Source organism: Takifugu flavidus, chromosome 21 (genome assembly GCF_003711565.1).
Source record: "Takifugu flavidus isolate HTHZ2018 chromosome 21, ASM371156v2, whole genome shotgun sequence".
NCBI classification, from domain to species: Eukaryota; Metazoa; Chordata; class Actinopteri; order Tetraodontiformes; family Tetraodontidae; genus Takifugu; species Takifugu flavidus.
Genome location: NC_079540.1, coordinates 5,597,351 through 5,613,809, shown reverse-complemented (window position 1 = coordinate 5,613,809; position 16,459 = coordinate 5,597,351). Strand labels below are relative to the sequence as shown.

Below are 16,459 nucleotides of genomic sequence, written 5' to 3'. Positions count from 1 at the left end.
TTGGGAATCCACAATTCTGCCTTCACGCACCCTTCACAGCTCAGTGAAAAAGACCGCATGCTCACATTTTTGTCAGAATCTGGGAAAAACCGACCTTATAATGAAATCGCTGGAGTCGATGAGCCTGCCGTACTGGGAGCCCTTCAGGTTCCCAGAGTTCCCCACCACGGCGCAGGTCCTGCAGCGCTCCGGGCTGGCGTCCATGTAGAGCACTTCATCGGGGATGACCTGGAACAGCTCCTCCACCACCCCGCTGAAGTTGGCTGGCTGCCTCTCCGACTGCAGCCACTGGTGACAGAGCAGAGACAGGCCTTGAGACGGGGCCGCGGCTCCGGGGCCACTTTCAACAAGGGCAGCGATGGTCCTGAAAGAACCTCGGGGGGTTTTCTGGCCTTGAAACAAGGTAGACCGGGCTGGTGTTCACTGTTCCATATCACGCTGGCGTTGCCAGAACAGAACACACACAGAATGTTCTGCAGTTTTGGTCCCTTATGGCAAGATTACCCACATATTTAACAAAAAAAACACATCCTCTTTTGCCAAAACCACCTCAAGTGAGGCCAAAACCTGAAGCGTTTTCCAAATTCTGTTTTTTTTCTCCGGCTTGTTAGAGGTGATAATTCAAAATAAGCACAAAAACAACAAAAAATGGACCAACTGAGCCAAATAAACTGGATCCCTTATGCGGTTAGACGGTCAGAATCAGTAGCGATCCGACTACTCAAATATGTTTCTAATATTCATTCATGTTTGACACGATCTCTCTGTATTTTACCTTCCAGAACCTTCTGGGTGCTGCTGATATACGACACTCTGACCCCATCAAGTCCTGTAAGGAACGCTGTCTGAAAGCAGAGGCGACAGGAGGCAACCTTGCAGTCATTTTTCTCTTCTGGCCTCTAATTGGACGCGGTGTGAGGTGAATGTGGGATTACCTGGAGGCTTTCCAGACAAAGCTAAGATAATTGTGCGACATAAATTCTGCGGCGGGGCTTTTCTAGTTCGGGGGGAGTTGATAAAAGGAGTTAGAGGAAGTGCAGCGTTAAGTCGACAGGACGGGAATGAATCACGGAAGGAACGGAACCGAATGTGAATGATGATCCCAAGATGTGTGTAAAACAATTTAACAGCCAATAATTCTGGATCCATGATTGTGTTTGGTGTGTTTTAATGATCCCCGTGGAAAAGGGATTCAGACAGGCAGGAGTAAAGCCAGAGAATCGCCCGTCGGGTTCTGTTTGTAGTTTTAATATTCTTCTGCACATTTTTGTTCCGTTTGTATTCCTGCCTCCCCCTCCAACATTGACTTGGATGATTTATTAATACATAAATAATCTTAAATGGATTTTGTCCATTACTTTCCTGGTGTCGCTGCAGGGAAATGCCTAAAAGCTTCCCGACAGACTTTATTTTACCTCAACGCTGCAACAAACTCGAACGTTAGTCATTCTAATTAAAGATGATTCAAGCTGCTTGTTTAAATTCATGCCTGCAAACTGGATGACAAGAGATTAATAAACAACATCTCCGAGTTAACTGCTGATTTTAGCCGAATGTGGAAAACATCTCGCTTTGATGAACAGAAATACAGTGTTTGTCCTCCTGCTTGTTAACAGTGAACACATTGTGCACAGGGGCCTACCTCACCACTCCATCCTGGGGAGAAACCGTTGGATTTCAAACAATGAGGCAAAAACAAACACGTTGAGATCAGCCTGAGATCTTTGTTTGTGATCTTTCCTTCCCAGCAGCACTCACGCTGTTTGTCTTTTCTTCAAGTAGCTCTGAAGGACCTTCTTACCTGCCACCATTTAAATGTTTCATCAGAGAGGGCGCTGTTCTCCCTGCTCATCAACGGGTGGATGGACTGGTTGAAGCGTTCCGTGAACCAGGGGTCGTCGTCCATCTCCGTCATGCACTGTCCACAGGCGCACGGACCCCTGGCGAAGAGGTTGTCCGACAGTCGGAAAGCAAACTTGAAGAAGTAAACCGAGGGGTCCCGCAAGTTGTAGCTGACCAAGACGGTGGTGAGGGTGGCGATGCAGAAGAGAACAAACATCCGGACTTTCCTCCGCTTCCCCAGAGCCATGTCGTCCCAGATCAGTGGGCCGGGAAGGGCGATGGGTCCTTCCAGATACGCATCGGCGAAGTTTCGCTGCAGATTCTTCTGGACTAGCGGGACGAAACCTCGATTCTCTTGGAGCTTTTACTGGTTTCGGCCAGTTTCAGCAACGGCCTTTGGTTTTGATCCAGGAGGTCGGAAATGGTTGTCACCAGTCTTTAATGATTGACCTGGAGAGCAAATAAGATTTGGGAAACATGTGATTTCACAACCTTCGATCGTTCCTGCTGCTGTCTCTGCCTGTTTGGCTAAGGTGTCATCATTTTGGTTTTGTCCTGTTATTAAACTTCTGGCCACTTTTTAAATGAAAAGCATTGTTGTTCTGATGTCATTGTGTGTTTAAAACGCACAATGCTCCAAAGGTTTTAAATGAAGGTAGATGGGGTGAATTTTTTATTCTGTTGCTCTTCCTTGGAGGGTTTACAGGGCTGGGAGGGAGTTTCCGCACAACCGAAGCCAAACATGAGAGGCAGAGCGGTGCAATTTAAAATGCAGCTGACATTTCGAGGGTGGCAGAACTTATTGTTTTTTGCTCGACGACATGTTATGTATGCATTATTAATCTGCTGAAACACTTTTCTTCACGCGGGTCATGTACCGATACTTTTAGGCTGCTATTCAATACAGATCTAGAAAAGAAAAGGCGTGGAAAGAAATCCCCCAGTGCGGCCTCCGATTTTTGCACATCCAGAACGTTATAAACCACATCGTAAGGTCTCATGGATGTTTTCAGAGTATAAACTATATGTTTAATAGTTTAGGTGTAACACGTCATGGTTAGACTTATGTGGAGTTAGAGGAGCAAGTTATCCCACAATGCATTTCACCTCCACCAGTGGGAGCAGGAGCAATGATGGAAAGTGTGTATGTCAAGCTTTGGTGCAGTACCACCAGAGACCGTTAGAGGGCAGTATAGGCAACTGATCAAGCAAGACAGACAAAGAGGAAATTCTCACATATTTTTGAAGCATCATCAGTTGCCACCCAAGTACTGTTCTGTTGCTAACTGTACTCTTCTGGATGTGTACTCGCTCCGCCCGTTTTAGGCCTAACTTCTGTGGTCAGCGAGGCGCGAACTTCGTAAGTGGACTCGCGAACTTACTAGTGAGTACTGCTATCATTTAAGCAAAGGCAGTTATCGTAAAAACCATGTTAAGAAAAAAGAAATGTTAATTCATTCAGCGATCTGTTAAATGCCACATATTCCAAATAAAACTGGGATGAGGGCGGGGCCTACCCCAGTTATACATCACAGGTGTATTGAGGAGCAATTTCAACCTCCATTTTGAAACCGACAGACACTTATGCATTTAAGTCCACTGTTCTTTGTTGTCAGTTGAATATAACAGACTCCCTGTTTGTGCCAGCATGCCGTAGGGGTGCGTCACCAAGGGCAACCACTGCTTCAAACCATCACAACACTTTCAGGAACCTGCCGGTAACAAAAGCGGCAGAGTAAAGTGGAGAGGATGAATTCTTTTTGGGATTTTTTCGCCCCTGTGGCCTCTCACGCCTGCCTGAGCAGGACGGCGTCCCGGGGTCTCCCTCTCGCATGCGGAAAACGGCCAAATCTGCTTTCAAACAGGCCCTCTGCCTTATTATGGTGTGCAGCGTTCAGAGAGCGCAGATCTGTCGTGGTAAAAAGACTCAATGGCGACGCGTGAGCCAGTTTATAGCCGGTAGCATTATCCGAGCAACCCTCAGATTTGTGGGAAACTCCGTCCCACTGACAGGAAGACATTCCTGATTAGAAATTGATCAGGTGATTTAAATTCTACCCAGGAGACAAGCAAAAGGGATGGGCGTCGAGGCATGCTGGGAAAGGCTCGCCTGTTGACTTCTTCAGGACGGAGAGAAAAAAACAAACCGCGCAGTCGTTTATCAGTGGCTCTGACAGGAAGTGATCCCGTTTGCTTGCCGGCGCTCTGGGACTCGGCCCATTTGCATACGGCAGCCAAGGTTGGTTAGCGTCTGTAGCGGTGACTTTGACACAAGCACCTGGGGACTCTCACCACGGACACTTCAGTGGATAAAAAAGAAATAAAAAAAGGCGCGGGTGGAGGCGACGGGGAGTGGAATATACCGGTGCTCTGTAACAGGTGGCGGCGCCGCACTTTTGACAACACATCAGCTGTCATCGCGCTCCCGTGACCTTGTCCCGACTGAAGCCTGGCGGGCCGGCGCTGAGGCAGCAAAGTGTCTGTTCACGCGCTGGAGGTGAGGAGGGAGGAGGGCGGGCCGCAATCCGAACCGTAATGTTTGCTCTTGAGGAGTCACCGACTGTTCAGAGCCGCACAGAAATGGCTTCTCTGTCGGATTCTCCCCTGCAAACTGCTAGCAATTTGTGAAATGGGACTTCAGCAGTTTCTAGGACTCCTAAGTATATATATGAGACGGGTAATTTCAAGGAGAGCGTGCTTCTGCTGTCAAAGCTAGCCTGGTTCTCAGAAACCGTCTGACGCACGGTTGCAAAGGGGCCAGATACATCAAAGCACCGACACTGAGATTAAAGGCTAAAAATAACAGATGCAGAAATGTGAGGTTCTGAGTGAGCGTAGATCCCACAGCAACCCCATGGTGGGCGTGGCCACGAGGACCCGACACTCTTCATCGACATTATTCCTCCTTTCAAAGACGGAAATGTCGACAGCCTTTACTCCCACAATTCCTGGGCTTTTTTTTCAAGGAAAATAAAAAAGTTCACTGAAAAAACCCCTCTGAAGAGCGTTCAGTGAGTTGGCACTTTTATTTACTTGTTGCCCTCTGAGATCAAAAATAATTATTTCAGAGTTAAGATTTCAGCATGCTGGCGTTCCCCGTAATACCAAACTGGATTTGGCACTAAAACTTCTATTCCGGATGACGAAAACCCAGGAAAACCTGTAACTTCAAGCTGAAAGGCGCCGTTGGATCTCTGCACCTTCAACATGAATGAGGCCTCGAGAATAAAAAGAACTAAAGCTGCAGATTTACATTCAATGGCATCACATCCGTGAAATCCTGCTCGCTGTGGCGGGAGGAGTCTCGTTTGCGCGGATATCGACTTTCAGGCTCGGCTTTGTTTCAATAAAGAGGAACGGAGGCTCGAGTGTGTTCCCCACTCGGGCGGATAAAGAGGATTCAGGAGATCGAAAGGTGCGAACGAGGTCGCGTCTCACAAGACACCAATTCAACTCTTTAGCATCCGACGAACCTCCGAAGAGAAAAAGGCTCATTCCCGAAAGCAATTTAGCCTCATCTATCAAATGCTGGTAACTCCTTGACCCGGTTCATGTCCGATGTTTTTAAGAGTGTAGAGATCTTTGATGGAACGTTCTGTAGGTTCTAAATGATGCATCAAAGCATCCGGCTCAGATGGCTACAGACGACCTTGAACTATAATAATGTACAGGAGGAACCCATCGGGTTGGTTCTGTAAAAGAAATGAGGCCTAAAAGAACCCCGAAGGTCAGATGGGCGAGTCCAAGTTGCAATTAAAGGGATATTTTAACATTCAAGGACTAAAAATGGAGCAGAAATACTTCAAATGTATGTAGATCTAGAAAATTGGTTGTTGAAAGCAGAAAATTGCTCCATTAACGCGAGTGCTCTATCACTTATTTTCCCATTTCCTTAATCCCTTATTGTCTCCCGTTACTGTAACGCCCCACTAGAACCTTACTCATTTGGCCCGTGGAGCACCTTATTATTGCTGAATGACATTATGCTGACGTTCCACCTCTCCTCAGGATTCCACCCGACCACTGCAGCCTCTCATTCCTTATTTCTTTCACATCCGTCCGCGGTTGCCAGGAGCGATAAAGTTTCCCGGTGCGTTAACTCCCCGTGAGGTTGCCTGATTCGCTCCCGGCTGGTGCCACAGAATACAAGCGTGGTCTGAGAATACCTCGCCTTTATTATTCCTCCCAGCTCACATTTGAGCTCTATTAACATGCACACTCACCCTGGTTCACCTTAAAATAGGTTTAATTTGGGAAAAACGCCATTAAGGCTGAATCAGTCTGTAAACAGGTGATTTATGTAAAAAAAGTTCTCAGCCCAGCACAGCACTGATTTATTATTGTAAGAGAGGATTAACGTGACTTTTAAAGACTTAAATGGCTGATTTCTCAACTGAAATGACAAATAGAGCCAACTAATTTTGAAAAATAGCTAAAATTGATCATCAGTTTAATGGCTTAGGATTTAATGCAGCAGTAATTAGTTTCAGATCTGTAGAATCACTCGGGCAGTGAAGCTAACGCTCGCTTTAATGAAGATCATTTTAATGTGCCATCCAGGAGCCGGACAACATGTTAATCATTCCTCTTCCTGCCTCAAGAGGATATGAAACTTTCTGTGCTTTTTTTGCACATCCTCTCAAATATTTGAATCTTAACGATGTTCCGTTCTGCTAGCTCACAGTTAGCTAGCACAAAGGATTCAAAGGTACCATCCGATAACGCAACATTTCCTGACCTGACTCATCTATTAAATTTTGCCAGCAGACAGTAATTCCAGGTTAACATGATAAGCAATGTTTGTCCAATTTTACGGTTTATTTCATAAACAATACCTACGTTTCTTCATATAAATTCTGCCGTATAACTATCCTATATATTAGCGAGAATTCCAGGGTTGCTGCTTCTAACTAAAATGTCAGTTATTTCCCTTTTATGTCAGGCTGCAGGTTATCAACAGTGTGACTATTTCCCCGCATGGAGACGAGCTGTCAGGAAGCGGCGTGACTATTTATACACGAGGGGTAAAAAAGCAGCGTGACAGTGGAGCAACCGTCACCTTAACCTTGATGTCAGCGAACTCGGCGCGGCGGCTGCGTCAAACCGGGAAGAAATACTCTAAACTGTGAATGCTGCACGTGCATCTTCATCCACAACCAGAGAAATTGAAATCAATGCTCAAATTACATTTATGTGATTATTATATGACTTATTTATTTGTGATTCGCACGTGAAAATAGATTTTCCTATTTACTTTTCATAATACTCACACACGCTACGACTATGAAATATATATGAAATGTTTTGGACACCGTCCCCCCCTCCCAAACCGCCACCCCACCTGGGTGAGCAGCGGAGCCATCATGCGTTAAAAAAGACGCTGTCTTCACCAGATAATCGATATTAGAGTAGCAGGCGATGAAAATAACCTCTAGCTCAACCAGACACACGGCATGCAAAATTAACCACCTCAATTGGAAACAACAATGTTGTTGCATCCTCCCACCAGCTTTGTGCTCCACTTCTGCACTTGCTCCTTGATCCAGTGTGTTTCCACACTGCTAACCAGCTAAACTGATGGTTCAGTTTGGGTCCACCGATGACGATTAAACGGATCCAACAGAAAAACTATGAAAGCTTGTTACTAGATTGTGACGTTCTCCCTATGAAGCAGTATTCCTGCATCTCCCTGCAGTTTCTTTAAAACATACAATTTTGAGACGTGCCCATGAGATTAAGCTCTCTCTTTGGTGCAGTCCCAGTGAAGGACGCCTCCATAAAGCCAGTCTCCGCACCTGTAGGAGCAGACAGATGCTGCACACTTTCAAAATTGAAAAAAACAAGAAATCCAATAAAGTTGACCTGTTTTCCTGACACACGTGATGCACAGGCAGGGCAGCGCTGTTTGTACGACGTGATTGCTCCGTTCGGTCGAGATTCAGGATAGAGGAAAAGCCCCCCCACGCAATAAAAACAGGCTGGGGTGAATGTCGCCGCAGCTCCGGCATCTGCTGACAATCAAACCTGATTGTAAACTCACTTACGACATATTCTTCACGCAAAATTGTGCCCCCCCCCCCCCCCGTTTTAGGCAGGATGGAAGGTGGAGTGATGATGCGTATCCTGAGGTCAGTCGGTCATCTTATCCACAGGAACAGGCTCCATCACGGAAGAGCTCCATCAAAATGTGACGGAGACGGTCACATTTTCCACTAGGTCTGCATGTGTGAAAGAGATGAGAGGGGGGCGTGCACGTGGGAGCGAATGGATTACAGCGAGGAGCGCGTTTGAGACGGACCCGTTTCCGAGTGAAAGGGTCGCCGGGCAGACGTCTGCAGCCGCCAACGACTTTAATTTCTCTCAGCTTATATTCACAAGTCAAGTTATCAGATCCGTGGCTACAACTGATCAAAAGTTCTTTTGTTTTCCCTATCAGTGTCAGACCTACCGAGGCCCTCGATCCGTTTCTGATCCTCTTCCAGATCGTCAAAAAAACGGGAGCGAAAGAACATGAAAAGCGCGTCTGCTCCAGGGAGGAGGCGGTTGTTTATGCTAACTCAAAAGAGTGTCGGTTTAGCTGTGCCATCAAAATGAAGCCTGTGAAGGTCTGAAAAGATTATAATGGTACAAAAGTCGTCTTTCGGTGACATTTATCTGTCCAACCTGCACGTATAGAAGTGCTTAAAAGCTGCAGAACAGGAAAGGGGGACCTAGCTAGCTCTTCATCAGTAAAGTGACCACAGCAGTCCGCATAAAAACATCCTCACTGGCCGATATCGAAAAATCTGTGAGCTAGCATTTTTAGAGCTCACTCTCTACCTGAGGAAACACACCCTTCATGTTTGCCCAAGATCCTCCCAAACCAGCCTTTTAGCAGCTCCCTGGTGAAATATAGTGGCATACTGAACCAAGAGAGAATTAAGCCCGGAGGAGCCTCTCTCGAGCATCGATCCAGATGGAATGTCAGCGGCTAACCATTCTGAGATTGCTGGATGTGACTGGCTTTTCATGGTGGCTGATTTGCATGCACGAGATCACCAACCCGTACACGATACACTGCCAAAAGCTGGAGCAGAGGACAAAACAGTCGAGAACAATGAATTAATGGTGGTTGCTAAGAGAATTTGGAAAACTTGATTCTCCGCTCTTTGATTTATTAACATCGCCATGGCGCGTGTAAACGTGACACACGGGAAGATGCTGACGTGCCTGGTTGTAGGTGCAATGAAAAACAGGAAGAACCAACCAGGAAGTAACCATGTTAGCGCTTCCATTTACCACAACGAGAGTCACTAGTTAGCTGCGCTTTATTTATCCTGGGCTTGAAGCTTAAACCAACAAATAGTTGGAGGGAGCTCAGGGTGAATGACCTTCGGGGCCTTGGGAGGGGGAGTCAAAGACAGTGTGGCGTTCCAAGAATTCAAGATAAGAAAGACTAAACATCAGCAGCTCAATGGCACGTTATGACCGTGTCCTGATGATTCTCAGCTGCTTGCATAGAACATGTGACATCCTGCCATCCAGCCTCGGCCAGGTCATTCAGGCAGCTCAGAAGGTGACTCAAGGTCTCAAGGGTGCAGCTTTCACCCTGAGCATCATTCAGCGACGCTCTGAGGTCCATCAACGGAGAGCTTTCATAATGACAGGTTCCCAGCTTTGTGTGAATAATTGTACATTCGCACCATTAAAAGAGGCGTATTGAAAAAGAAAACCGATGCAGTACAGAGAGACTGAAGCTGAGGTATTCAAGGACAACATTGGCTGTTTTTGTCCTCCACAAAAAGTCACCGACGACAGAACTTCCTACAGCTTCTCTAAAGTGACTCCTGCGTCTTTCACTGCTTTGAAGTGAAACCATTGAGCGATCAGACAGAGTTTGCATGGACTGTCCAAGGTCAGTTTTGAATATGAAAAGCGCTGGATGGGCTCTTGAGCCAAAAATGCAAATATCAGAGGAGCCGGAGCACTTAGCATGCCGTTAACTGGAGGAATCTGAGGGAACGGAGCGTCTGCAGCGCCGTGTGTAGGAGGATGTCTTCTGTTTTATCAGCCAGAGCTCTTCCAAATTCCTCTGCTCCTTAAAAAACACAAACATAAAACAGCCCAGCGGTTAATGAACCACTGAGTAAAAATCTGTGTGGCGCCAATCTCCAAAGAGGAAAAAGAGGAAAAAGAGGAAAAAGAGGAAAAAGAGGAAAAAGAGGAAAAAGAGGAAAAAGAGGAAACTTCCTCCGTGACGGAGTGTTTAAAAGTTCAAAAATGACTTTCAGCGTCTGAAAAACGTGATGTGTCGGGAACAGATGGACATTTTTGGCAGACTTTGCAGTTACAGTGGGATTAAGACCAAGTGCAGAACCTCAAGCTCCCCGGGAAGAAGAGCCAGCGCCGCCCCGTCTAATCTGTTGCCACGGTGTTATCGGACCACTGCAGGTTGTTAATAACGCCACTCAGGTTGCCGGGGCCAAGCAGCGCAGCCTGGACCCCCCCTGGGCACGGCAGGAACACACCAGCAGCCAGCCTGCTGGTCTGGGGTCAGTAAATGGTGACGCCTGCTAATCCGATTGATCCATTTTCATTGATCTTTTGTTAAGAGCGGAGACATCAGTAGTGCTGCAGGGGCACAGGTTTCAGCTGGGAAGAGCCAGAACATCAAACCATCCTCAGCTAGCTGCACAGCAACAGGGGAGTTTTACAGGCAACTGCAAAGAAAACCCCGGTTTGGTGGCCTTTAAATACGCGCACTCATCTTATTTTCACACCAAAAACACACGTCCAGGCATTTCCGTCACCCTAATTTCACCTTCACCTTCGAGGTAAAGAACTCGCTCTGCTCCGCCCACGACACGCCGGCCCCGAGGGTCCGAGTGCCGCGATGCCATGAAGGTTCCTCACATCTCAAGAGAAGAGCGACACCTATAGCGTCCCGCGTTTGTCTCCGTGACGCATGTGAACCCAAACAGGCTTATCATGCTAAGCTAGTGTGCGCTGGGAGCACAGGCTGCTGAAACGTGCGCACCAGCGTTCCCTGAAAAACACGACCAGCTGCTGGAAATCCGGCGGCTTTATTCCCGACTCCTCGGGGCCTAGCGCCGAACATTTGTCTGCGCTGTTGACATTTCACCGTTTCGGAGGAAGACAACACGGATGCAATTTGCAGCACATGTTCTGTGGAGAGGAGGGATGGAGCCGGAGCTTTCACACCACAGAGCCGATTAGAGCCGCTTCCTCAAAGGAAGGTGAAGCGAATGAACACAAATCTGATCAGCCCAGGCCGCCGTAGCGCTCGTGAGCGCCACCTGCAGGCAACAGCGATGCTCTGGACGATGGCGCTGGCTTCCTGGACTCCTCGCCACCTTCAGGGCTGCCGCGTGTCACCATGACAACATCCCACAACATTTGTCTACAAATCCATCCATATTTTTTCACCTTGGCTTCCTAAATTTCTGGGATTGCTCCCAGCTCCAGTGTCCCCTGACGGACCGTTGACCCGTCCAGGCCGTCCTCTGATAGACTCCTGCGCCCCCCCCCATCCGGCTCGGGGGCTCAGAAGACGAATGGATGGGATGATGCATCCCTGCAGGATGTGCCGAAATGAGGTTTCCTGTTGCAGAACATGAGGTGTTTCTCTCTCCCACACAGGCTCAAGCTGCAGGATCCCCTAAATCCCCTAAAAAGGACACCTAAATGCCTTTTTTTTGCTGACACATGTAAAATGTCTCCCGCCATCACAGCTCCACGTCGGACAACCTCCATCTGCTGACTCAAGAAAAAAACTTAAAAAATCTGAATTTCTGAGGGGATACGGTGCCGATAGCCATCCTGCAGTCCTCACCAGCTTGTGATCGATATTAATCTTCGCCACAGCGAAAAAGAACATAATCTTCCATCACTGCTTCTCTTCTCAGGTCCAGTTAAGGATGAGGGTTCTCACCGTTGGCCCCACAAATTAAAACAGAGAAAAGAAAAATCAACGAGCCTGAAAGGAACTTTTCAGTCCGGAGTCCTCGGGGCTCGTGAGGGACCCTGGAGCTGAACGAAACACACGTTTTTTTCTGGACAAGCTATTAAAGTCCGGCCACAGTTAGCGACGCCAGCGCTGGTAGAGTAAATGAACTGAGCGCGGGCTAATCTGATTTGCATAAAGGGCAGCCGGTAAAAACGGGACGGTCTGTTTCAGGCAGTTGCACATTGCTGGCAGAAGAAAATGTTTGCTTAACTGGATGGTTTTTCCCATTGTGACAGTTTTTTAGCGGAGAGTGGCTGGTTTGAATAGCCGTCTGTGCAAAGACTGACAAGTAAAAGTGTGTCTGCATTATTCTACACTAGTTTGCCTCTTTCTGCTGCCAAGGTCATTTTATCGGTGCCTCGTTCAACTTCGCTCAGGCCTGATTTTTCCTCTCTGTTGAACTGAAAATGTTCGTTTCCAGCCAAGATATCTTCGTAAATCTGGACATCATCGTCTGCATATCGTCTGTTTTTGGACGATGTTGCCATCTGACCTTGGCTGAAGGAGGAACCTAAACCACCTTGATCCCTTTGGTTTTGGAGAGTACATAGTTCCTCCAAAGACTTTGGATCCTGGAAATCTTGAGCTTGAATGCATAAATAAATGTCTACATCTCTTAATGTCACTCTTGAGTTTGTCAAAAGGAGCAGCTCCTCTGCTTCTCTTCTTCACCTGAGCTGCACCTCAGCAAACAAAGGCAGACAAATCCCACCTGACAGACCTTCAGAAGCTTCTCCTCCATTTAATTATCAGCTGGTTTCTTCTAAACTGCTCTGACGTGTTGCTTCATGGGTGACTAATATGACTCTTCCCGGGCCTTTCCAAAAGAGGATCCCGCTCGCATTACTGTTAACATCTCAGTCGAGACCTGACAGATAACAGAACCCTGAACCTTGAACAGGAAGCAGTTGGTAAGGTGGCACCGACTCCGGCGCTCTGTGGGGGCATCCGACCACGCCACCCAGGCTTATCTGCCTACCAGGCAGTGGCGGGTTGTTAAAGGCACAGAGTCAGAGATAACAGATACCATCACGGCCAACTTAATGGGGGGTAAGACAGCGGAACAGCCTGGAGATGGAATCATCCAGAAAGACACGGCCTGACCGGCTGGTAGAGGGTCCCAGGAGGGATCCAGGAGCAGGAGAAATGCTCCGCTGCTCTAAAGCCTCTGAGTGGATTTACGGAAGGAATGAACCGTAACCTGATCAGGGAAAGAGTCAAGACTTCTGAAAAGAGACACCAGAGAGACGAGAGAGCTGTTTAAATAGTTTAGATTTTAAAAAGAATGGAGAAATACAACAGGAAGATGTCTATTTCTGCTTTAACGAGTTCAAAGTTTTAAGGGGAAAACAGAGAGGTAATGGCTGTAAAACAATAATATTCGCACAACTAACGGATCTCACTGGAGTGTTGTAGCTGCGGCAGGAAGATGGATTTGCCTAAACCTCCTGATTTGAGCATCAGCTGTCGCTAATTCCGAGCTAATGAAGTAAGTTTTAATTAACGCCGCGTTTCATTCATCCCTCAGTCAGAAGCCTCGCCCGCCAATCAGGGCCTGCCAGCAAAACACACTCAGGAAAGGAAATCTAGAGAGGAAGTGAAGGATGAAGGAATTTTCCGCAAAAACTAAAGCGTCAGCGTGAAAAAGTGACACCTAGTGGAGGCACTGATAACGACCGCCGGCCCGCAAAAACACCGCGTAAATGTTTAAAAGCACGGCGACACGTGCGGTCGTGCCAACACACATCAACACCAAACCCAACTCAATTATTTCACAGCTCAGATTTGTCAACATGGAGTTTCTTCTGAGAGTTTAATGAAAACACAACCGATCAATACATTCAAAATTCTCAAGGGAGAACACACACACTATAGCATCATAATGCACGCTGCGTTGCAAATGAGCAACGATCTGCCGGCGAGCTCGCTCAGATCCAGTGCTGGTTTTTCCTCTCCCCACCTCCCCTGAGGTCTCCCATCACTTTGCATAACCCTCAAACAGTCAATTTAAAAAAAGAAAAAAACTGGAAAGAAATCCCACTTTTATCAGATGAGATACGGGAGGTCACGGCTGCGTTCTTTTATGTCTGTCAAGGTCGGCCTTTTCTGGCAGACGCGTCCCTGGTAACAGCGGCAGCGCGCCTTGGCTGAAAAGGCCAAACATTTAAATGTCGCACACTTCATAAACCAAAGGCCTCCTTCAAAATTATTCATGACAAATGCTCGAGCGTCCCGTCTATAAACGTCCTGGATGCTCGTCCTTTAAATAAAGTGTGAACAACTCCCCTCCTGCTTCATTACGCTGTCACTTTTTTTGTTTTCTACGTTATTCTGATTCAAGCCCACAATGCTAATGCTAATAATTAGGAGAAGTAACAACTCGCATGAAGGTTCCATCATGAAGGAGGACTTTGTTGTTGGGAACAATAACCGTTATCTCCCAGCAGCGTGAGGCTGACTGTAGCCAGCGCGCAATGCCAATCAAACAGATTAAAAACCATTCGCTCTTTGCTGAGGTGCCATTTTGCTTCTCCCAGTCAGAGGAAACGTCCTCGGGACCGGATGGTCAGAAGACCGGTTCGAATCCCATCTCAAGACATTCTGGGGCGTTTTGAGCAGGCGAGTGTGGAACCGAGTGGGTGGTCGTCATGAGCGCTGCATAATCCATCTTTGAGGTGGAACAAAGGGGGAATTTCTGGGGATTTCACACAGCGAGAGTGCAGGTCTCATCCTCTGGTCGAGATGCATTTAAATCAGGAGAAATGTGGTTTTTCCCCATTTTCTGTCCGTCTCCAACGCCGTGGCCTGGGTAAACATGTCCCTCTGTAACGCAGCGAGCCGGCTCCTTAGAGAATATTTTACCTCTCTGCTTATTTTCGGCTTATTTAACAGCAAGAGCTCAACCACAAATCAACCGCTGACAGCAAATGCTCCTGTTTCAGGTGTTCAGATCCAAGGGGAGAGGCAGCAAAAATGACAAATTGGTCTGAATTTTCACTTTGGTTCCGCTGGCTCACCTGTGTGTGATGGGACTGATGAAGACCAAACCTGCACGAAGCATCAAATTTTGGACAATGGAAGTTTTCAAGCTGTTTTCCAGCCTAAATTGGCTGAATTTGAAGTTTCTATGTGCTCACATTGGTCTGTGGAGGTATTTGATCCCAACACTGCGGTCTAATTTATGGAAGCCTCATGTGGCGTTCGAGGACCTTGCCATAAATAGGAAGCACTCAGATGTTAACAGTGGTGTTGCACTGAAGGAATCAAAGGGAAAAAATCAATTGATGGGATGTGGGGGACAAACATGGGGTTTATTCTGGGTTCAAGGCTCATTGTGGATCACTCTCGTGTCAATCACGTCTCAGACCTGATCAATAAGTATTCTGGGTAACGGAGTCTTTGGGAAGAATTTAGAAAGATTGCGATGGATGTCAGGAATGCTCATTAATCAGAAGTGCCGAAACAATTCATTTTTTAAAGCCGCGAATCAATTAGCATCAGCCAGGTTGGAGTTTCTCTGTGTCGAGTTTCCCGTTAAAACCAAGATAAAGCTGCTGGAGCGTGATTATGGTTCGCTCTTCTCTCAACATCTAACCTCTCTGATCTGATTAGAGTGATTAGCAGCACACTTAATATGCATGGTTTTAATTGAGGGATTTAAAAAAAAGGGGGAAACGTTGCAAATGGAAGACAGTAAATCCCAGAAAAGGACTGAAAGAAACAAACAAAGGAACAATCATGTATAAGCTATTATTCCAGAGAGTGCAAACAAACTGCGGCTGACTTTGCCTGCATGTTGATCGGAGCTGACTGAGCCTTGGAAAACAGGACTATTGAGAGAGAACGGCCTTGTTACTCAGAGACGTTCTGGAAAGAAGAAAGGAAAAGCCGTCAAAGAGATGGCAACAATGGTCTCTGCAGCTGTGGGTAAGTGCAGCTATTTGCTATGGAAAGGAAAAGGTCATGGCCTCGTGCACAACCCACTATCGGCTAATTCGTTGGCACAACGTGTTAGCGCATATAAATACAGCAGGAGGTTCCATATTTCTGCACTGTTGGGAAAATTGGAGTCAGTCGGGCAATTTATCAAAGAGGAAGTTGCCCCGTTGCTCACATCAGAGGTAAATTTGGGATGTTGCAATGGCGAACCACGGCGGGGGCGATCTGGAGGGTACTTTATCATGTTCCGTTCACTGGTCATACACCCAGGTCAAACCCAGTTTGCTCAAAAACTTCGAGGAAGCCCGAATTCACGATCTAAGATGGCCACCCTGTACAAATAAAACCTGTATATTGCAAGTTGCTGCTATTGAGCCTCTTTAAAAGGTCTTGTTTTCAGGTCTTGAGCTAATGCTGCTCACAGTAGCACTTACATCCATATGGGGACCAGACAGGACTTGTTTTAAGGTAAAGGGCGCCCCAGAGAAAGGGAATATTCTGGTAGACAGGGGACTCCTCCTCTCCGTTGGAATCCTAGAGGGCACGCCACCATGTTTCAGTGGCTGAAAGGACGCAACAGAAATGTTCCTTCAGAGCAGACAAAAGAGATAAAAATAAAAATGATGGGGGGGGGCAGATGACAGGACGACCTTTTATTTACAGTCGCAGCAC

The 16,459-nt window shown here is 47.0% G+C and overlaps 1 protein-coding gene across 2 annotated transcripts in view; it reads right to left on the bottom strand.

The window, feature by feature from the left end:
- The window catches only part of LOC130518051 (CMP-N-acetylneuraminate-beta-galactosamide-alpha-2,3-sialyltransferase 1-like), a 33,027-nt gene that overhangs the window by 9,695 nt on the left and 6,873 nt on the right, over positions 1 to 16,459 (bottom strand). For both annotated transcript variants that reach the window (XM_057020370.1, XM_057020371.1), the window contains exons 2-3: positions 1,802 to 2,292; positions 95 to 288 (exon numbers count right to left, since the gene is read on the bottom strand). In XM_057020370.1, coding sequence (XP_056876350.1) covers positions 95 to 288; positions 1,802 to 2,089 — 482 coding nt within the window. In that variant the 5' untranslated portion in view covers positions 2,090 to 2,292. The remainder of the gene's footprint in view (positions 1 to 94; positions 289 to 1,801; positions 2,293 to 16,459) is intronic.